The sequence below is a fragment of the Scheffersomyces spartinae genome (genome assembly GCF_019049425.1).
Source record: "Scheffersomyces spartinae strain ARV_011 chromosome Unknown scaffold_20, whole genome shotgun sequence".
NCBI lineage: Eukaryota > Fungi > Ascomycota > Pichiomycetes > Serinales > Debaryomycetaceae > Lizanozyma > Lizanozyma spartinae.
In genome coordinates, this window is record NW_025065067.1 from 1 (window position 1) to 23,029 (window position 23,029).

Sequence of the window (23,029 nt, forward strand, 5' to 3'; positions counted from 1 at the left end):
ACAAAATTGGCAAACAAACAGAAAACCCCCAGCAAAATATATCCTATTATAACTATGGGTTCCATGGAAAATGATTCATCGTGACCATCAAAGCGATTATTAGCTTCTGGACTATTCGAGTGAGCGTCAGAAAACATCTCGTACAATACGTTTCTAATACAAGATGACTTCGGGTTAAGGACATCCTTTTATAGGATCTGAAAATCCATAAGCTGAACAAAACCTTTGGCAGCATAATTTCCTTATGTAGTGGAGATAATGGGAAGCCAGAAAATGTACTATTTGGTTACAACCCAACGATTGTGTTCACCAATCATCATCATCGTCATCTGCTTCATCGTCACTGTCTCTGGTTGCAACCTGTCTCTTCTTCAAGGCATCAGCTAAAGATCCAGCCAATGAAACTTCTTCCTGCTTCTTATGCTTGAGTGCATTGGCCAATCCATTGCCCAATGAGCCTCCTCCATTAGATCCCACAGAGGTTTGGTTGGTAGATGCTTGAGATCCTCCAACTGATGATGTAACAGAAGACGTATTGGATATGGGTTGCTGATGTTGTTGATGTTGTATTGGAGCTGGTGGTGGTGGCGCCTTGGCAACTGGGACTGCAGGTGGTGCACACTCTTTTAAGTAGTCAATGGGTGACCAACCTTCACAGGTTTCATCTAATGTCTTGGTTAAACCCCATTTACCATTGATTTGAGCAACATAGTAGACTGTATCTTTAACAAGTGGAATTGAGCCCTGTACTGAACCATCGTAGTCAAACATAGCAACATAAGTAGGGAATTTGGGCTTGGAAACTTCAACTGGTGGTGGTGGAGGAGGTGCTGCTTTCTTGGGCTTGGTAGGAATAGGTACAGCCTTCTTCACCGGCCTGGATTGAGCTGGTTGAACAGGCTGTGATTGTACTCTTTGTACTGGTTGTACTGGTTGTACTGGTTGTACTGGTTGTACTGGTTGTACTGGTTGTACTGGCTGAACTCTTTGTGGTGGCTGTTGTTGACGAACTGGTTCCGGTGGAGGTGCTTTCCTTTGAGGTTTAACCGCTGTAGGATATGGGTTTTGAGCATGATGACTTGCAACTGGCGTTGGAGTAACATGACTTTTAGTCGTCTTCATAGCCGCTCCTCTGTTATAATATTTGCTGTAGTCAACATTACCCGCCTTCGGTCTAGGTCTCTTGGGATTCTTGCTATTGGCTGGTAAACCCTGGGGTACAGTAACGGTTCCGGATTTATAAGAGTCTCCATGTGGAGGCATACCTGGTACAGTACCCATTTGGAATTTAATGCTATGATATTTGCCAGGCTTCTTTTGGTATTCAATGTTATCTGAAACCATTATGGTGATAGCAGAATTAAGTTTCTTCAAATGGGTTACCAATTCAGTCTTGAAGTCCAAGTTAATAAAAAGATCAGGTGTGGTTACACTAGCAGTGTGCAATGAAATGGCAACCCAATCATCTTGTAGAGTTGATAAACCACAATACTTGATACCATTTACTGGTATAGTATGTTCAATCTGTAATTGAAGACGTTTGTTAACAAGTACCTCGGCAACAACGTATAATGATCTGGAGGTTAGAATAAAGATTCTAGGGAGTCTCTTGGATGAACGACCGAATGCAGCTTTCAAAATATCTCCCTTTAAAGAGAATACCACAGGCTCATTAATTCCAGCTTGATTAACCACAAATCTACCATAACCATCCAGATCGTTACAATTCAAATAATCACCCATAAATGCTCTGGAACCCAACATAGACATTCTTCTACGTTGCTTATTGTTATGTAACAAACTGTTCCCATAATCTCTCAATTGCTCATACTTGTTACCATGTGTCTTTTCTCTCCAAGCTCGTTGCATGGTGATGGCAGCATCTTCCTTTCTCTTAACATAACGTCTCCAAGCTCTTTGGATCCTGGCTGCCATGTTATGCCAATATTTATCTCTCATATCTTCCAAGGCAAACAAAGTTTCTGGAGTTTTAATAAATACTTTGGTGGTACCTAATTGATACTCTGAAGTTGGTATAAAACATGACTTCAAGATCTCCTTGACTGCCAGTATATCATCTCCATTCCAAATATAATCACCAGCATACCCAGTTTTGGGTGATAATAAATAAAATCTTTGAACAAACTTCTCAAACGTAGTACGATATGCAAACCCTGCACGTCTAATACGAACATTCTCCTTCAAACCCAAATACTTGATTTGATGTAAAACCTGTTGGTTATCATAATCTCTTGGTAATTTGGTTTGGTTAGGCTTGATAGTTCTAATGTATGAAGGTTGACATTTAGATAACGCTTCCACTAAAGCATTTGCACTTCTTTTAATTTTATCTGAACTTGTTTCCAGTCTCTTTTTGGAATCTGTTTGGTTAGCCAACAATTCTGGAGGGAAAAGAATTTGATTAATGAAAGGATTCTTAGACGTAGACAACATTTCTAAAAGATCACGTAGCATAGCATCTTTATTTTTGTCGGTCATTCCCAGTATTTCATAGGTCACGTCACCAGCATAATGTTTGATGATGAATTTACCTCTACGGTCTTCAAAATGTTTATTGGTAGACCCAAACATGTTCAATCTTTGAGCGAAAACTTGGTCAGCAGCTTGTGAATCGGCATGGGCCGTTTTAATAGAGTCATTTAAAGCTGCAAAGATCCCTGGTTGAGGACGAGTGGCTTCAATCAAATCACATACAACTTTATTGTTGAAATAATCAATAGGAGTCCATTTGATTTGTTCTTGAACGTATTCTTCTTGTTCAGCCTTCAAAGTCAATTGAATGAAAATTTGTTGCAATTTTTCATTGACATAATTGATACAAAGTTGTTCAAATGAGTTGTGATCAAAAATTTCAAACCCATAAATATCCAAAATCCCCACAGACTTATTAGAAGATGACGTACCCTTCAAAGACAAGTTAACTCTTTCAACAATCCATTCAAACAAGTTATTATAGATCCCCTTGGCCAAGGCATCACGAACAGCAGTGGCTTGGACAATGTTCAATGGAACATGATAAGTTGAGCCTCGCTTCATACCGTGGGAAGTTTGCACCACTTTTTCAATAACAGATGTCTTTAAGATTTCACCTTCAACATCCAACAAATAGCCTACAAAATTGGTGACACTCTCATCTCTAATGGCTGCATTACCGCTTTCATCTTCCACAAAGGAGATGTTTCCTATCCACAAGATCAGTGCCAACATTCTGAAAATGTTATCTTGTTCAGCTTGAGACAACCCAATGACTTGCATAGCCTTCAAGGTCTCATCAAAGTCCTTACTGTCGTTCACTCCTTCAACGTCAATACATTTTGCAGCAGAAGTGTAGATATACGATTCTGGTCCTTGGATCCCGTACATCTGTTGATACTGAGGAGGACAATGCTTGGTGAATTGGTAGAAGATGTGAAAGTTCCGTTCGTTGGTGATCTGGGAAACCACCCGTTGTTTCTCCAACAAGTAATTGGTAATGTGGGCAGCAATGGGTTGGAAGGACAGTGGGTGGAATTGGATCTCCAAGTACTTACCATGACGGGAAGAGTTATTGTTTCTCAATGTTTTGGCACACCCAAACGACTCCAAAAGCGGGTTAGTGGCCAATACCATGTCCTTAATTTTGGTGATGTCTTCATTGCCATTATCAACTGATACATTGGCAATATACTGCATAATCTGCTTAGCAGCTTCGGTCTTACCAGCACCAGACTCTCCGGAGATGATCACACATTGGTTCTCCCCGTAACTCTTCAAGTTGTAGTACATGGACTCGGCTATAGCGAATACATGAGGAGGCACCTCTAGTCTATTTCTGCCTTGGTATTTCCGCAACGTATCCACCGTGTAAATCCCCAAATCCCGGAACGGATTAACTGAGATCAAGACATGGCCAATATACGTATAAATGGTGTCGTTCATAAACCGTTTGCTCAAGTTGTTATTGATGGCATCATCAGTGATTTGAGACAACAATGTTAAATCAGAGACCCCAACTTCTTTCTTCTTATGTAAATCAAATTCTGCCTTCTTGATCCCGGATTTGGATGGTGGTTCCTGTTGTTGCAGTTGCTGTTTGCGCGTACGAGCGCCTCTCTTCACGATAGCCATACTGGGTACCAGGAACAGATGGAACAGCGATAAAGAATGAACTTTGTTGATGTAATTGTTCCATAAAGACCGGGCCGAGTTTGTCTTTTATCACCAATTTCTGTCGACACCGCCACGACCGATTACGTAATCGCTTACTTAAGCACTATAATATATTATACTATGTATGCTATGCTTAATGGCCCCATAATCTTACCATCTTATCTTTGCCTCCACTAGCAACTCTTTTCCCGTCCATACTCCAGTCAACAGCATACACTTCATCACTGTGGCCAGGTAAATCAACCTTAAGTTTCCTAGTACGAACATCCCAAACCTTCAAAGTGGTATCTTTAGAACAACTTACAAGCAATCTGTTATCAGCAGACCATGAAGTTTGATACACAGCAGAAACATGGCCACGGAGTGTGCCGATGAATGTTCCCTTGACCCCATCCCAAAGCTTAATGGAGTTATCAAATGAACTTGAAGCAACGTATCTTCCATCTGGTGAGAAAGAAACATGGTTTACCAATTTCTGATGTCCAGTCATACGACAAACTGGTTTACTGGACTTTAATGGTTCCCATAAGAACATTGTGAAGTCGTCACTAGCAGTCACAAGACGTTCACTAATTGACCCTCCAAGTTTGGCCACTTTCTCATATTGTTCAAGTGCCTTAGCTCTCATATCTTCTGGTGAAATGGTCTTACTACTTGTACGGGTTGACGAATGATCGAAACCTCCCTTTCTTAAAGCGTAGTCTGTGGAGATAGCCAAATGATTAACCCAATGAGCATGACTCTTTAACGTTTGTATGCATTTACCAGATACAGTAATATCCCATGCCTTGATGGTCTTATCGTGAGATGCACTGTATACAATATTTGAACCTGACCATTTCACACATGACACTGCATTGGTATGTCCACTCATGGTAATGGTACAAGTTCTTCTAGTTGTGTCCCAGACTTTAATAGTACCATCTTTGGAACCTGAGGCTAATCTTGGAGTATCTCCAACTTTAACTAAATTTAAGGGTTCCCAAGTCAAGGATGAAATCCATTTGGAATGTCCAGTCAATGCACTTCCCATTTGTTTTCCAGTATCAGCATCCCATAATCTAATTGTGTTATCCATAGACCCGGTAGCAATCATCGTTCCACAAGGTGAATATGCCACACACAAAACCCAATTAGAATGGCCACTTAAAGTATATAAAGGTGTTTGGGTATTACAATCCCATACCCTAGCAGTGGAATCACCAGCTCCAGTACACATACGACCAGAATCATTGGGAGCAAATTGACAACACAATATAGTAGATTTATGACCAGAAATAGCCGCATTGGATCTAGTGATAGCATTCACCTTGAATACTGCTCGAGGAGTATATATAATTGTAAGAAAGTCTTCTGTAGTCTTGATCCCAGGTTTCAACACCGAGGAATATATGGAATCTTTAATGTCTATAAGTGTTTCTGCTTGTCCATCCTTCTGGTCCAACAACGAAAACGTGTACGGCACAGGCTCTTCAGTCTGGCCATTAAGTTGATTTAAAAGCTCTTCCAATTGTTTCTCACTAATCCCTCCAGGTACTCGTATTGACCCTCCAACAGTTTCTCCAGTGTCTGAGGCTTGGAACTTGATCAACACATTGGGGAGGTCCTTGGGCACCAAGTCAAGCTCACGCACTTGCTGTGCTTCTCTCTTTTGTTTCTTAGATGGTGGTGGAATAACAGTAGCCATCTTGCCTGTATATCCGTTTGTGGTTGGTTTATGTATAACGATAATGAAAATCGTCCTTCATATTTTTGGTGATGAGATGAGCATCGACCAGTAATTACACAAAACTGCACTACATATAACCATCAATAATGTCGTGTGTGCTCAGATACTAGTACGTGATGAATTTTGGAATAACTTCACAAGAGCTCTTCCTCTTCAGAATCTCCTATGAGTTGGGAATCATCACCACGCTCAACTGTAGTCTCGAGCGTAGGAGAAGATGGTGGTATACGCATGGCTGTAGTGGTAGTACCATCATCATGATCATCATTGTCACTGTCACTCCAAATGGGGTTCGCCATGGGACATTGATAATCATTAAGATCTATGAAGGACCAATTGGACTCACTAACTGAAGATTTGGAACCAAATTTGCGGTAGAAGGGGCTATCAAAATCAAAGTTAACATACCCAATGTGTTTTGATCCCGAGACATTCTGATTAAACACTGCAACCCCATAAACTGAATGTAGTTGTTGAGGATCCAATTGAAGATGAGATGAAGAGTCAACTTGAAACCGTTTAGTGAAATGAACAGTTCTATGGTACCAATCCTTGTAGAATAGCAATCGTTTGGAGATGTACGCATTGACAGCAGGTGTCTTTAAGAATGAAGACACGAACGTGAGTCTAGCTGATGGAGTCCCAGCAAATACTTGTTGAGATGATGAAGACACTGGTTGAGTTGACGAAGGTGTAGGTTGTGTAGAGACTCTTGATTGCGTTGAAGATGGCCTTGGTTGCGTTGACACCATTGTTTGGGTGATAGTCTCCACTGGCTCAAAAGATCTCCAACCAACATCCATAGTACCATGCAATATAACCAACAGATTCTTAGAATACGCCACCAGTGACATATTACTCAATAAATGGATCAAATGACTGTCGAATTTCGAGGCTGGACTCACTTTCAAAAGCTCTGAACCTGCTGGGAGCAGAGATACCTTGGGAATAGCTCCTTCTTCTTTGAACCGATCCAACCCTCGGATCAACGTTTCATTTCTGGAAGACTGGAATTGAAGAAGGGTCTCCTTAGATCGCAGCACTAGCAGGTTTCGGTATAACGTGCAAGCTTCATGGAATGAATTGACCACTACAAGTATATCTGAACGAGCCGAGGGGTTTGCCAATAACTCACCAAATAACCATTCTAGTTGTACAAACTTGATTTCGTGATACCAATGGATTCTATCGGACCAATTGTCCGTTTCAAACTGACTATGCTGTCGTACAAGGTTCATGGCAAATGGATGAAGACAATCAATAACAACCACATGGGAATTGGGACTATGCAGTAGATGCTTGTGTATGTATACAGCTATGACTGCTTCTGAGCCATTGGTGGTTCCAGGTACAGATTGAACATCGACTATACCATTAGTAGTAAGGCCTACCATGTGGTCTAGAGAGGGGATATCTGATTGAACATGAGCAAATGATCGTCTTCCTTTGACAGTAGCAAGATTCACCATATCATAAGAACATATTAAAGTTCATATAACAATATAGAAGAGCCTATATAAATTACCAAAATGAGCTTATACTTTAGCCAGCGCTACCATATTTATATTTCGGATAAACCTACGGAACAAATTTATCCTCATATTATGAGATGGTTGACCTATATGCAGTTCCCTCTAACTCCACACAAAAGATACAAACCTCGTAGTAATTAGTACAAATCTAGTCCTTATTACTACTACTACTACTACTACTTATTGGTACAGGTCATGAGTCGGCTGAACAGCAGTAAGAACATTACTGATGGCAAGGAGATAGCCGATGCAGGAAAGCCATTCAATAAGAACAATTCATCAGGGCACATCAAACCCAGTAGTATAAACATTAGCACTACTACTAATAATATTAGTTCGACTAATAGTGCTAGCAGCAATGTTATTGGCGGGGCCGGGACCGGAGCTGGAGCTGGAGCTGGAGCTGGAACTGGAAGTGCCGGGTCTGCCAGGACTAGACCCAAGCCTGTGCCTCATTTCAACTCTCATAGTGCCGTATACCAAGCACAGGAGAAGCAATATTTAAAGAAACTTAAAAGCTCTGTGACGGACGATTACTATACCAGAGGAATCAAAGTCGCCGAGGATGATATGCGAGATCTGGAGATTCCAGAGGATGAAGATGATGAAGACGATCTAGCGGAAGGTAACACCGAGTTGCTTGCGGAGATTGACGATGATAAATACCAGATAGATTTGAGTCTTGCGTTATCAATGATTAAAGTTGGCAAGAGCACTTTAACCATAAACCCTAACCAGAATATCCCGGAGATAAGCAAGGAGAGTACAGATCCTGCAGTGCTCGAGAGGTTAGAATGGCAATCGATGTTAAATGCTGTATTGACTGGTGATGTCGTTAAATCTGAGAAAACCAAATTAATTAACAATAATAGTGATTCACTGGATTCCATTTTACCTACATCTTATAAGGAGAATCTTTGGTTTGGGATTAAGGCAAAACTTATGGGAAGAGATGAAGATGATCAAAAGAAAATTACTCTTTATCGAAGAACTTTGACCGATCTGCTTTTTGAAGACATCATTAAATATGAAATTAATTATGATGATCCCAAGAATAACCCTCCTCAAGAGCAAGTGATTCAAATTCTTGCTAAATACGAAACAGCGTGTGAATTATGGCCAACTTTAGATGCCATGAAGAAGGATAAACCAATATGCGCAACAAAAGAGTTTGAAGAACGTATAAATGCTTTAAATGCATGGCTATCAATAAGTGCTGCTATAGAAGTTGAAACAAATTCGTTAAAGGTTTGGTTAGGAGGTGAAGATATGGAAATCTATGATTCTTCCACCACTTTGGAAACACCATCCCCAACAATCAATAGGAAACCATCCAATCCTAAATCTATTTATTCCGATAATGAATATAGTCATAATATGTTCAATGAGGTATCAAGATCGTTTGCTGAAAGAGTACTTAAAGAAAAGGATGTGACCACTATATTTGAGAAGAGGCTATTTTTACCTTTGATGCCATGGATAGTCAAGTCTAAACAAACTTACATCTTATGGGGTCCCCTCTTAGAGAATATCAAATTACCTGATTTCATTCAAGCATTAATTGAGCTTTGTGTGGTGCCTATGAAACTAATTAAAGAAATAATTGCTGTTAGAATGAGCTATGCTGTGAAATTGCATAATCCAACTCTTATGATGATTGACCAAATGATTGAAGATTTCAGAGCTTATATTGCCATTGCTGTTGATATCAAAATGGCTATGATGGAATATATCAAACAAGATGAAAAGAAAATATGGTTTGTTAGTGATTTATTGGACGATGAATTGAAAGAGTTTGATAACGTTGTTTTGGAAGCAGTGATTTATTATTTATCTTTGATTAATAAGAAGTTACTTGATAGTTCAAGATCAACGAATTTCAGAACGTTTAAAGAACCAGATGAATTGGAAAATACCTGGAATTTCTTGAAACAGTTGGGGAAGTATTTTGAAAATGGTAACAGAGTAGTGGCTGAGAGAATCACCTTGTTAACTTCCAAATTAATTCATAGAGTGTTGACTTACTATAAGAAACTGATGTTACATCCACTGGCAACCAATTTAACTGATTTAATAAGGTGGTACAGTTCAACGTCAGAAAATTTTGGTCAATTACGACGTAAATTGGCCAGATTCACCAGTGAATTATCTAGAGGATTCACCAATTCATTGGTGTTTAATTTACCTTCAGCACCAGGCAATTTTGTCAAGACATTATTGGAATCACTTAAATATTCAAATCATTTCCTTGTCTACACAAACACCATTGAGTCCCAGGGGGTTTATTTCTTTGCCAGTGGTGAACTTAAAGATAATGAAGCAGAGATTTTAAGAATAATCAATGGTTCGTACATTGGTATTGACTTTGAAGAACCCAGTGAACGGTATACTATTTTACCCGAATTAATGGGAATGAGAGAAACGGCAGATTTGTTTAATAAGGGAACAGAATATTCGTATGTGCTTGCTATTTGTCCTCCTAAACCAATTGTATGGGATGGTAATGTGGTGACAGTGAAAATGGATCATCTGGTTTCTATAACCGATGTGAAACCTAGTCAAATGTTGTTGATTTCGAGAGTACCGTTTAATCATTTGGATATGATCAAGCAAAGATTCTTGGAGAGTGTGAGTGAGGCGGTTGAGTTTGGTGGGATACTGAAACCTTCCGAACAACGATGTTCATTGGCTAAGATTCATACGGAATTAACAAAAATCAATAGGACATTCTTTAAGATGTCTGTTGCTGTTTTAGATTCTGTCCAAGTTGTTAGGAACAAATGTAAAGAGATTTGTCCTGATGGAGGTACACAAGATTTGATTAATAATCATTTTGTATATGCTCGAGATTATGGAAAGAATTCCGTTCGGAATCTTGATTCCTCCAGGAAATCTACGGTGATTATGAAATTAATCCAGCTATCTATTGAGTGGGTGAGTTTTGTTTGCGATGAATGTATTCCAACCGATAAGAAGACTTTCAAGGCTTGTGTTTTGGCATTGGAATTTTCAATGGATATGACGAGAGGGTTCAATGTCTTAGTTTTGAGTGATGAACAATTTGGACACTTGAAATCCAAAGTGGCCCGTTGTATGTCACTATTAATATCCCATTTTGATATTATGGGAGCCAGATTCAGCGAAGCAGAGAAGAAGAGATTATTGAAGTGGACATCTCAAAGACAATCGATAGAAAATGCCATGGATGATGAAGCCATAGTTAAAGAATACGAAGAGGAAGTTATGAAGAATATTGGAATCATTGAACAATATAGAACGGATTTAGAAGCCAATTTCAGATCCATTGGGAAAGTTATCGACGGTACCGATCTGGAATACCAATTTGTTACCTTATTAGCGTCTTCCTTTTCAAGTGTTTCTATTAGATGGCAGAAGGGTAGGTTTATTGGGGGAGGAACGTTTGGACATGTGTATTCAGCTGTTAATCTTGATACTGGTGGAGTAATGGCTGTGAAAGAAATCCGATTCCATGATAGTCAGTCTATAAAGAACATTGTTCCTTCTATTAAAGATGAAATGACCGTGTTGGAGATGCTTAATCATCCTAATGTGGTGCAATATTTTGGAGTAGAGGTCCACAGAGATAAAGTTTACATCTTTATGGAATTCTGTGAGGGGGGTTCCCTTGCGGGTTTACTTACACATGGCAGAATTGAAGATGAAATGGTGATTCAAATATATACCTTACAAATGTTGGAAGGTTTAGCATATTTACACCAATCAGGAGTTGTTCATCGAGACATCAAGCCCGAGAATATTCTTTTAGATCATACGGGGATTATCAAATTTGTTGATTTTGGAGCTGCCAAAGTCATAGCCAATAGTGGATGCACCAGAGCTTCAACCAACATGACTACCCAATCAAGACAAGCAGGTAACTTGAACTCAATGACTGGGACTCCAATGTATATGTCACCAGAAGTCATAACTGGTGCATCTGCTGATAGAAATGGAGTAGTGGATATTTGGTCGTTGGGCTGTTGCGTATTAGAAATGGCTACTGGACGTAGACCTTGGGCTAATTTGGATAATGAGTGGGCTATAATGTACCATATAGCTGCTGGGAATAAGCCCCAATTACCATCACCAGAACAATTGAGTGAACCAGGTAGGAAATTTGTATCTCGGTGCTTAGAACATGATCCAAAGAAGAGACCCAGTGCAGTGGAGTTACTTAGTGATCCATGGATGGTTACCATTAGACAAATTGCCTTTGCTACAGATAGTACAACTGGTAGTGTCACTCCATCAGATTCACTGTCTGATTACTTTCAATAATGACAATCAGTTGGGTTCAAGCACGCAGGTCCGCTCATAAGTCAGTACCGTAAGTCGGTATGTATATATACATTAATTTATGCCTATTATATCCTGTATTAACTATGTACAAGTCATGCTTTCATGTTGTCCAATCATATTTGAGTTTCAAAAATGTGCTTGATCTCTTCAACCTTATCACCTTTAACATTAATGTACCCAATTTGAGGATTAACCGTCAATTTCAAGTCAGGTTTTATACTCAACAAGTCACGGGCAAACTGATGGATATCTCCTTGGATACGCTTGATCTCGGTGACTGTTTTGGTGTTTTGAATCTTCAAATATACTGGCCAATTCCCAAACTTGGATCGGTTGATCGCATAAGTCCCTTTGCCAAACCCGTTGTTAGGAAGTTGTGTATGCGAGATAGAACTAAGTTCTGGGAGTTTGAATGCTTGTGTGGTGGCTCTGGGCAACTTGACACGTGTACTCAACCGAACCAAAGATGCCTTCATGATGTGTACAGTCAGTTGTAGTAGTAATAGTACAAATGGCTGTAACTATAGGAGTTTACAGTTTATGATCTTGAAAATTTTTTTCCTCCAAGAAAGTAGTGCGCGACACAATATTTGAGAATACTCCAGTACTGATCAAAGGGTAAGTACGTACACACATAGTTACACGCATTAACGCCCCTCCTTAATGTAAATCATTACTAACGTGATACATATAAGGTCATAAATATGTGATACGTAGTGTTGGTGCTAGGGTATGGGAAAATACAAGCAGGCAAGAATGAGACATTGTGTATGATTTTGTGACATAGTGTTTTGGGTGCAAAATTGGCCACCTTATTAATTAAGTATGTACCCGTTGACTCACTGTGAACCAGCCATATCCTATTTATATATATATATATATATATATATATATATATATGTATGTATGTATATATATCTGTGCGTGGTGTGTACGTATGTATGTGCCGTCACGTCTCTAGAACATGTTCTGCAGCAAACATTGGTTCTATTCCCTTATGGCATTCATTCATGTGTTTCTTCAACTGACTCTTCTTGGTAAATGTCTCGTGGCAGATGGTGCAACTCACCAGGCGTTCATGAGTTCTTCGGTGCTTTGTCAAGTTGGTGCTTTCTCTAAACCGTTTGCCACAGCCAGGATAAGGACAAACCAACGGTCTATTGTCTGAGTGAACTCGGTTGTGTATAGAAAGTGAGGATGAGGTTGCAAACCTCTTACCACAAGTGTGACACTCATAGGGTTTTTCACCAGAATGGATTCTCATATGTTGAGTCAAAAGAACCTCCACAGCAAAGGAAACCCCACATATGGGACATTTACATGGTTTATAACCAGTATGGATATATATGTGTCTCAAGAGTTTCTGTCGTTGGGTGAATGATTTACCTCCATGTCTTTCACAGCCAACCCATCCACAATTATATTGACTCTTTCCTCCTCCAATGTGCTCGCTGATCAAGTGCTCCTGAAGACTACCGGCTGAGTCGTGTGCTTGGTTGCACTCAATGGGGTTCCCACTCGTCGGATCAACTCCTATTTGCCACTTACAAGTGTACGTAGGATCAATGGGTTTCCTGGTACAATATTGTTTGTTTTCTTTAGGAAAAAGCTTGAAATCAGTGATGTTGATTTGATCGGCCACGAGAATAGGTTGCAGCAGTGTAATAGAAGACGAGAGCAGTTGCAGTTGCGGCTGCAGCTGGTATGATGCAGTTGTATCTGGTGATAAATCAGTAGATGATGGAGTAAGATCAACCCAAGTATTATTATTTGCAGAACTGCTATCTTGTTTCTCCAACTTGATATCATCTTTATTTTTATTATACTGTAATGCATCTATGCCTTCCTTATGCTCCAATACATGGTTGATCAACCCATTCAATTCGCCATCTGCAAAATTACAATTGTTCCATTCACACTGGTATAATTTAGATGGAGCAGTGGAAGGGTTGATGGAAATATCTTCGCTATTCAATGAATTAGCTATTGAATTCATTTCAGCAGTAGAAAAGCTGTTATATGGTTTCTCTGTATATTCTTGCTCGATGTGATGACCAAGAAGATGATCCATGAAAGTAGCATCAGAAAGAGATCTTGAGCAGTTGTCCCATCGACAGGAATATTTCTTTTCAGGAGTCAATTGAGTTCGGTCAGAAGGTATGTCTTCAAGACGTTTTTGGTTATGTCCCAGCCTATCAAAGTTATTGAACTGGATTACGAAGTCGTAGTCGACATTATTAGTGGCAGGATTATTCGTATTATTGGTGGTATTGGTGGTATTGGTGTATGAATCTTGATTTCGTCCCACAGTGGGTATTGTTGTATGAAAGCAAGATTGATGAAGATTAGCGCCTGTATGTTGATGACAGATATGAGGGAAATGAATGTCAATATTGTTATCAACATTAGCACCATTAATAGTTAATTTTTGACGTTTTAATGAAGGCATATTGCCCTCTGATATTGCTTCCTCAGGGATAGTTCCAAGTTCCATTGAAGTTTCAAAGTCTAAATTTTTGATAAGACTTTCAAAGAGTTGCTTCTTATTCTCTTGATCTTGACAAAGACTATCTCTATGAACCGTTCTTGAGGCTTCTTGATGATGTTGCTGTTCACACAGATCCAATTTCAAACCTTGGCAACAATCATTTTTAATACCAGCAGATATTTCATCCAAGGTGCCTTCTGAAAACGATGATCCCAGTGGTGACGGAGAAGATGATGTACGATGTATATGGGTGATGTTAGCTGGAGACGAATGAGATGGCGGTTGTACTTCCAAAGAGAATTGGTCACTATCACCACAATGATCGAAAAAGCAGTCATCTAGCTCATAACAGTACATATCAGAACATTCTGGAAGGGTATCAAGTGCCAGACAACTTGGCCCTATATCTGAGAACAATCCATTTGGTGCCGTTACGGTGTCACACGGTGGTATTATTGATTGAGTAGGTGGACCATCTCCACTACTTTCATTCTGAGACCCTATCAGTGAAGGTGGTTGCTGCGTATGCTTGTGGTCATGATTATGGATATGACCATGGATGTGAGTGTGGTTACGGTGCTTATGGATGTGGCCATGAACGTATCCGTGGGTGAACACCTTTGATGATGATATCGAGTCATTACCCGGAGTCATTGATGGAGGGGCTGCAACAAATATAGTCTAACTTTACGAGACTGATGAGATACCTTAGGCCTAGCCAATATGAGATGAGGGATGATGGATGAATGGTAAACAGTTTTAAAAGTGACTTAAGATTTTTTAACCACTTTGATGATGACAATAAAATATTTTGCAGCTGGTTCTTCTCCTACTATAGGCTGACCTAAGGGGTCTAACCACCAAGGTACTTTAAAGGTCAATTTTGGACATGACTATGGTTACAAAATCACGATGTGTCACGTGACAGCACTGATAACGAGAAAGCCAGACCGACAGAAAGATGATTACGTAATGGTGGTGTTTACACGTTTGCTTACCTCATCATCAGATCCAGGAGTTTGGTCTTACAGATGAATTGATCACGTGAATATGCAAAGAGTGTTTTTGTTTTGTTTTCCGATATGCATTTGGGGCTAACAATGATGAGATGATGAATAATGAAATGGATTAGCCGGAAATAGGCAAAAGATTCAGAGAAGGTAAGAAGGAAGGAACTGCAGGAGTTTTATTCGTATATCCCAAAAGATTAGGACTATTTTCATCTATGCCCAAATGAGATGCAACAATTAATATGCTAATATGGGAATTAAGTAAATACCCATGCACGGGTTATAGCAATGCTAAGTCCTCCCAACTACTCAACACAATAAAGCGCATACACAAAGGCATGAAAAGCAATTGCTAGGTAACCTATTGCACCATAGCAACACGGTAGAGTGTCGTTAACAACAAGAATTGATCTCTACACAGGAGAGAACATAACAACACAAATCACATTTCCTTATTACATCCGGAAATTTTGGTAACCTCCCATCGATGCATGAGTAACAATCATGACGAAACAAAGCATAAGCATGAGCAGTGTGAATGAACGCATTAAATAAACCACTTCGGTCAAAGGATTTACCATATTTCCCAAAATAGATTTTGGCTTAGTGTTGATAACAATTTCTAATATTTTCTCCAAATACCACACCCCACCCAACGGTACACCAATTGTGCACCGGTAGGTCGATATACTACTATACAACAGGATACCTTTTACTCGTGAAACATCCATCCCTACTGGTTGAACGTGCGTCTAGCTAACTTAAAGTGCATGCATACCAATGGAATTAACATCAAGTATGATCAGATTGTGATTGATTGTTCATTGCAAATCGTCAAAAGGACGACCTGCAGTATTTGAGGCCACAATAAGATCTATTATTAAGTACTGTGTGGTTCGGTTAATGTATGTATGCAACAACCGTACAAACAAGAGAATCTAAATCCCACTTATATATACAGATGACTATATCTTTAAAGTTGGGGCTAAAATTTGTGAAGAAGATTACAGCTACTATTGCTACCACAACTAACTAATACTCTCACTACTACTACTGCTTCACTACTCTACTCTACTCTACTACTGCTGCTACTACACTACATTACTCTGCTACATTATGGGTTCTAATACTAATTCACCATTCCATAAGTGGTTTTCTCGGAAGCATAGAAAACATACTAATGAGGGCAATCCTTTAGGATTTGATGTTGTTACTAAACCCAATCCCAATATATCCATACCCGGAACGCCTAAAAGTATTCATTCATTCTCTTCATCCGTTTTCACTACTCCAAATTCCACTATACCACCTACTCCATCAACCTCCCATCATCAACATAATCATCACAATCATAATCAATATAGACCATCGGTATTACCGTTTACAAAAGGAAACCAAAGTCATTCTACCATATGTTCTACACCAATATCGATATTTGATGCCACAGTCCCCAGTGATCATTCGCATCTCGAATATGAAACATCTATAGGTGATGTTTTAGAGTCATATTTTGAAGATGTAGATCATTATTTATTATCGCCATTTTCTGAATCCAATAGTGCATCCGCTACAACTACTCCATGTGGAGTGATAATGGTTGGAGAGGTTCCTGGACTGCCAACCACTTCATCGTTTGATTCCATATCCCTTGACTGGGAGGAGGAGGAGGAGGAGGAAGGATCCGAGTCAATAGACAACTCGGTTTATGAATCAACCACTATACGAGATGTTAGTTTTGAGTTCTTTAAACGAGGGGAACCGGGATTAATTGAATGTTGTCAAAACAGAGGTTCGACCACTACCCCCACTCAACTCCCACCACTTTCAAGAGTACCTGCATTTCCCTTACCACCCACACCTCAACGCACTCCTGTATTGTATTTTGACCCCTTTGATCATTCTCAATCAGATACACAAGAGTTTAACTTTAATATGATCCAACAATGTTAATGATCATTACGGGATAATGATTGTTTTAAATGAGAATTCCCAAAGGGGTAATGTAATTGCATAACTTTAAGCTTAATATTGGAATGGGTAAATAGCATAATATAATATAATGATAGTACAATTAATACAAGGTATAGTGTAGTCCAGCGCAGCATACTCTATACTATGGTGGTAGTACAGTAGTAGCACGAGAGTATATTGTGCTACTCGTCCTTATTCTGGCTATTCTTTCCTTGTTCCTTCCTTGTACTGCGTAATGAGTACACCTTAATTACGTACCTTAATTACATAACCATATTCGCTCGTAAGTGATGAAACTGTAACGCGTCTATGTCATATGAAACACTTGATGTTTATCGATTCAGGATCTGGACACAATCGTATATTACAGGGGCTAGAATATTCGTACTTAGTTATCACCGGTACTAACACTACTTTTGATGCCAGTAAAGTGCAATGAGAAATTCAGCTGTTGCTTCTATCAATAGTAATTGATGTGTACTACAGTTAGTACTGTTGATCTAAAGTAGTTAACTGTAACCAACTGTACAGATGTCTGAGATAACAAATACGCACAGGTGCACGACCATACTCTATTGGCGTGCACACGACAATTTTGATAATAACATAGAACAATACACCGAAGCACTGTTACAAGTGCTACGCCAGAGTACTACTACTGGTACTTGCACTACTAATACTGTAATCACTACTATTGTTAATTGTACTGTGCTTATACTACTATTATATTTACGACAATTCCTTAATTTCATTCTCATCAGCAACCAATCCCATGACAACCAAATATAAGTTCAAATTGGCCAACAGCTGTTGTTTACGATAAACGTCCAACAGTTTGGCTTTGTTCATGACTCCAAAGATTTCATCTCTTACTTCATCCACAATGATTCTTTGATGACTCAATTTGCCTCCAAGAGACAAAGTCGCTAAGAATTGCCAGATATAAGGATCTTCGCCACTACCATCCGTAGAATTTGGAGGGAAAATGGCTGCAATTCTCGACTCCAAGGAGGTAAACAACTCATCATAACATGAAGACCATTCACTGAGATCAGTAGCTGAAATTCCACCTTCACCTCTGATCAACTCGGCACGGGACAAGAAGGTGGTTAAAATATTCAAACCAATTTTGGTGGTGGAAACAAATGAAACATTGTTGTGTTCAATTAAGATCACCAAGAGTCCTATGATTTCATTGAATCGGAAATCTTGAACGGCATTCATCAAGACTTTGCTAAAGGTAAGGGAATAAGTGTCAACCAATTTGGTTATGGATTCAGGTACCTTTTTATCATTGTATGTGGTGTAAGAGCCATCTTTAATTACCTTCAAGTTCTCCAAATTAGACATCACTAAAGTCACAATGGTTAAGATTTGTTCCCGATTTAAAAACTTGAATAAACGAGGTAAGACCTTCAAACACTTGTTGAAACTTAAACATTGAATGAAAGGATTCACCTCAGATTCATTATCTCCAGAGGAGGATGGCTGCTCCAAAACTCTTAGTGATTCCCATAATTTATCAAGATCAACATCCGATTGAGTTCTTAATTCCCCTTCAACATTCATAAGATTACCAATGATATCTTCCAAAATATTCAAGATATCCTTACGACTATAAGTCTTGAGTCTGCTGGATTCAACATCAGTCTGCTCCTCATTATTAGTTTGCTTCTCAGCACGTTCCTTTTCTCTTTGTGCGGCCCTACTAATGATCTCCAACTTTTGTCTAGGCTTCTTACCACTAGCTGACGTAAATCTACCCAAGGCACCTTCTTTGACATGGGGTGTGTTCTTGGACCGTTCACGTGCAACAGTAACAGCCTTTTGAACTTGTTGTTGCATTCTTTGAAGTGCAACATCAGCACGCTTATTACGGCCTCCCAATCTATGTCCACTTTGTTCCAAATATGCTTGAGCAATAGAGTTATTGCTTTGTTGTTGAGAATTGTTGTTTCCAACCTTGGGATGAATAACCTTAAACACTTGAGCATAAAAATCTTCATTGTAGGGATCTTCAGTGACAATTTGTGACAATTGGAACCGGGTAACAAAGTCCTTATCCTTAGGGTTCATGATTCCAGAGTATCTAACAATTCTTTGAACCTTTTCTTGTCTTCTGGCCATCTTCTCTTGTTGTTCAGGGGTTAAGTCTTCGTGTGATTGGTGGAAAGAGTGATGTTGGTGCTGATGTTGTCTTTGAACCTGCTGTTGTTGGTGGTGGGGGTGATGATGATGGCTGTGTTGATGAGATGGAGCTTGGTCAAGTGGTTGTTGTTGTTGTAATTCTTGTGGTATTTCATGGTGGTGAGGCTCTTGGGATTGCAAGTTCAACTGTTCTTGAAACTGTTGCTGTTGCTGGTGTTGTTGCTGGTGTTGCTGGTGTTGGGAATCCTTGGAACCTAACACAGGGAATTGAGACAAATCCACCTTACGTGGAGGTTGAGAAGGAATATCATTCTCAGGCATTCTGGCTTGAGAAGAATTCTGTTCCTTTATCACTTGAGTAGGAATTGATACCGGTGGTTGGCCTTGACCTTGTGGAGGAATTTGTTGTTGCTGCTCAGGAATGGGCAATTGCTGTTGTTGAAGAGGTAAACCCATTGGAGGCATTTGCATAGGCATGTTACCAAATTGTTGAAACTGACCAGGAGGAGGAGGAGCCATCATGCCACCAGGGGGCATCATATAACCAAATCGAGGAGGCATCACACCATATTGAGGATGGAATTGCATTTGTTGCTGTTGCTGTTGCTGTTGCATTGGATCAATGGCAGTTAACTGAGCTTCAATTTCCTCCAAAGACAACACCTTTCTTTCATTAGGGTTAGAGACAACGGGAGGCACAGAAGCTTCTTCATTTCTAGGAGCATTGGAAGTACCCCACAAATCATTCATGAAATCTTCGTCATTAGTAGATGAAGCGGCTTGAGCATAACTGATCCCGGATTTAGAAGCTCCAGCAGCTGGCGCAGCCACTGGTACAGCTCCAGCTCCAGCTCCAGAGCTGACTCCACCAAAATCAAAATCTTTGCCAATATCACCACTGACACCACCAAAAGTCTCATCATTGAGTGCATCATCTGCTTCATCCAATCCATTATAGGTGTTTTCAAAATCATAGGCTTCCTCGTTTTGCCCCCCACGTGACTGTGGGGGCCCCGTAGGATCAAAGCCAAAGAAAGACATTTCCTTTTAACCGGATAAAATGTATGATTCTGTCCACTTGAATGAAAATTATATGGTGATAATTTTACTCAAAAATTTTCTTTTCGTCGTTGATTAAAAATTATTTGAGTTTTGTGTCACCAAGTGATCTAGTAGTTCACGTGATCAATCACGTGACAATATAAACTGCATTCTATTTACAAGTTGTATGCTGCTAACATTAATGGAAGGCTTGACATGCACTTTGAAGTTTAACATTCATTTCTTCCCATTCTCCCTTAACATCACTAAGAACAGTGAGGGCTCCTCCAGCACCAATCCGCCATAAATTGTGGGTCTTACTGTTTTCAAGATCTTGATTATAGTGGAAAATCGATCGAATTACGACTGACCAATCTGAATCATCAGTAACTGACCAATATCCACAGACTCCACTATAAATCCCTCTTCTACCACCTTCATTGCCAACAAGGGTTTGACCACTTTCAATATCTTGCAATAATTCCACTGACCGTTTCTTTGGAGCTCCAGTCATTGAACCTGGAGGTAAAGAATTATGCAAAATATCTAATCCATGGTAATTATTTGTGGAAGGATCCAATTCTCCTTGAATCACACTAACCAATTGGAAAGCTGTTTTATATTCCTCAACAGACATCAATTCTGAAACTTGAACATTAGGAAGAAATTGGTATAAATCATGTCTTATCAAATCCACAATCATCAAATTCTCCCCCATTTCCTTTGGAGTCTTAAGTAATGCAGTTGCCTTGTTCAAATCGATATCGGGTGTATTTTTAACCGTACCTTTGATTGGTCTTAACTCCACTTTTTTAATGTCATTATCATTATCTTCATGAGTTGATTTCCATGAAATAAACCTTTCTGGAGATGAAGATACCAATGAACAATCATCAAATTCCAAGAAACATGAAAATGGTGCAGGGTTCTTATGTAAAGTTAAAACCTTATAAATATCCCAAGGGTCAATGGATTTAGGAAGAAATATTTTCAGTGGAGTGGTCAAACATAATTCATAAGAGTCACCTGAATGTAAGCATTCTTGGCATTGATCAAATTGTTTTTCATAAATGTTTTCATCAGGGAACTCAAAATGAATCTTGTCGTTACTTAATTGGGATACACTTGAAGGAATCAGATCTTTATTCAATTTAAGAGTGCCTTCCAGGTCTGCGGTTTCTAATTGGTTGATCATGGATTTACACCAGTCAAGATTATCTTGATGGAAATCTTTTGAAACTGAAGCAATAAACCAATCATTTGATTTATGATCAAATAAAATAAATCTTTCAATGAAAATAAGTTTCATGTCGGGGGTGGTTGAAGTTGTTAATGATTTCAATTTGGATATTTGAATGAATTTTCCTTCTTCATAAGAGATTAATCCCATATAACCTCCATAAAAGGGGAAATTCCGTTGATGATACTTGGACACTTGTGAGTTGATCAATTTGGTTGAAATATACCGTTGTTTCATCTTCATACCCAAGATGCCCCATACCGATTGACCATTGCTCAATTCAATACACTGCAGAGGATCAACATGGACGTTATCGCCAAAAGTTGAAACTACAACTTTATTCACATCATCAACAGAATGACTAACGACTTCCGACCTACCGGGAGTAGGTAATCCTATAATAGACCATTCACTTGGCACTGCAGCTGAGTTGTACAAGCAGAAGTTGGCCCTATGGCCTTCTGAATTATAAATATAGTCACAAATGTCAATGGCATTATACGTATCATGGGATAACATCAATTTTTCAATGATAACTTGGGGTTTCTTCAGTGTATCTTCAAGTATACCATTTGGAATCAAGGTATTTTCATGTGCAGCCTTCTTCAGCTTCAAATCCTTCAATAACTGTGGATTATCACCAATCTTTCTATGACATTCATTATAAGTTTGAGCGATTGAGTCGAAAGAACGTATGAGGTCTTGACCTCTAGATGAACAAATGGATTCTGGATGATACTGAACTCCATATAGTGGTAATTTCGAGTGTCGACCAGCCATTAAAATACTGTCGTGGGGTTCATAACAATGTGCCAAAGGTACAATGGAATCGTTCACGAGTTCAGCATGTAACGAATGGTATCTTACACTGGGGAACAGCTCAATTGAAGGGAACAAGTTACAAGCATCATCAACTGGTTGAATGTCATAGATTTGACCGTGTTTAATGTCGTCAAGTCTCTTCACTGGGTTGCCAAATTCATGGCAAAGACATTGGAACCCTAAACATATACCCAAGATGGGGACTACTGTCAGTTTTGACTGTTGATAGTGCTGAAAGATCCAGCTAATGATCCCAACATCGCCTTGAATACTGGGATGCCCCGGTCCAGGCCCTATGATAATGTACTCAAATAGTGAGGAATAAGTGTCCCAGAACTGGGAGTATTCCTCCGGACAGAAGGAGTCATTGTGGATAATAATCACTTCTTTTCCAGTGCTGTCCACAATCAACTGGTAAAGATTATTGGTGAAGGAATCATACGAATCTATTAGGAGGATCATTGGTAAGAAGAGTTTCTTATCTTTATATGGTGAAGAGTGGCTTGTAAATTTTTCACCCATTAAATATGTATGCAGGAAATTGGTATAGTGCATACA

The 23,029-nt window shown here is 39.3% G+C and overlaps 9 protein-coding genes across 9 annotated transcripts; 2 read left to right on the plus strand and 7 right to left on the minus strand.

Annotated features, from left to right (window-relative positions):
• Window positions 1-306: 306 nt before the first annotated feature.
• Window positions 307-4,128, minus strand: MYO5 (myosin 5; the record flags this gene model as incomplete). The annotated part of the gene is made up of 1 exon (XM_043193152.1): window positions 307-4,128. One exon carries the CDS (start codon window positions 4,126-4,128, stop codon window positions 307-309), a length of 3,822 nt encoding a protein of 1,273 aa, XP_043047578.1.
• A 175-nt stretch (window positions 4,129-4,303) lies between these two features.
• Window positions 4,304-5,857, minus strand: RSA4 (uncharacterized protein; the record flags this gene model as incomplete). Its single annotated transcript, XM_043193153.1, has 1 exon — window positions 4,304-5,857. The coding sequence occupies one exon, from the start codon at window positions 5,855-5,857 to the stop codon at window positions 4,304-4,306; it is 1,554 nt and encodes a 517-aa protein (XP_043047579.1).
• A 176-nt stretch (window positions 5,858-6,033) lies between these two features.
• Window positions 6,034-7,368, minus strand: KQ657_002384 (uncharacterized protein; the record flags this gene model as incomplete). The annotated part of the gene is made up of 1 exon (XM_043193154.1): window positions 6,034-7,368. One exon carries the CDS (start codon window positions 7,366-7,368, stop codon window positions 6,034-6,036), a length of 1,335 nt encoding a protein of 444 aa, XP_043047580.1.
• A 258-nt stretch (window positions 7,369-7,626) lies between these two features.
• SSK2 (mitogen-activated protein kinase kinase kinase) lies at window positions 7,627-11,730 on the plus strand (the record flags this gene model as incomplete). Its single annotated transcript, XM_043193155.1, has 1 exon — window positions 7,627-11,730. The coding sequence occupies one exon, from the start codon at window positions 7,627-7,629 to the stop codon at window positions 11,728-11,730; it is 4,104 nt and encodes a 1,367-aa protein (XP_043047581.1).
• Window positions 11,731-11,864: 134 nt separating this feature from the next.
• IMG2 (mitochondrial 54S ribosomal protein mL49) lies at window positions 11,865-12,387 on the minus strand (the record flags this gene model as incomplete). Its single annotated transcript, XM_043193156.1, has 2 exons — window positions 11,865-12,272; window positions 12,382-12,387. 2 exons carry the CDS (start codon window positions 12,385-12,387, stop codon window positions 11,865-11,867), a joined length of 414 nt encoding a protein of 137 aa, XP_043047582.1.
• A 313-nt stretch (window positions 12,388-12,700) lies between these two features.
• CSR1 (Csr1p) lies at window positions 12,701-14,730 on the minus strand (the record flags this gene model as incomplete). Its single annotated transcript, XM_043193157.1, has 2 exons — window positions 12,701-14,581; window positions 14,725-14,730. 2 exons carry the CDS (start codon window positions 14,728-14,730, stop codon window positions 12,701-12,703), a joined length of 1,887 nt encoding a protein of 628 aa, XP_043047583.1.
• Window positions 14,731-16,365: 1,635 nt separating this feature from the next.
• Window positions 16,366-17,199, plus strand: KQ657_002388 (uncharacterized protein; the record flags this gene model as incomplete). The annotated part of the gene is made up of 2 exons (XM_043193158.1): window positions 16,366-16,369; window positions 16,697-17,199. The coding sequence occupies 2 exons, from the start codon at window positions 16,366-16,368 to the stop codon at window positions 17,197-17,199; spliced, it is 507 nt and encodes a 168-aa protein (XP_043047584.1).
• A 750-nt stretch (window positions 17,200-17,949) lies between these two features.
• KQ657_002389 (uncharacterized protein) lies at window positions 17,950-20,409 on the minus strand (the record flags this gene model as incomplete). Its single annotated transcript, XM_043193159.1, has 1 exon — window positions 17,950-20,409. The coding sequence occupies one exon, from the start codon at window positions 20,407-20,409 to the stop codon at window positions 17,950-17,952; it is 2,460 nt and encodes an 819-aa protein (XP_043047585.1).
• A 199-nt stretch (window positions 20,410-20,608) lies between these two features.
• On the minus strand, window positions 20,609-22,993 carry ABZ1 (4-amino-4-deoxychorismate synthase; the record flags this gene model as incomplete). The annotated part of the gene is made up of 1 exon (XM_043193160.1): window positions 20,609-22,993. The coding sequence occupies one exon, from the start codon at window positions 22,991-22,993 to the stop codon at window positions 20,609-20,611; it is 2,385 nt and encodes a 794-aa protein (XP_043047586.1).
• Between the last annotated feature and the right edge of the window lie 36 nt (window positions 22,994-23,029).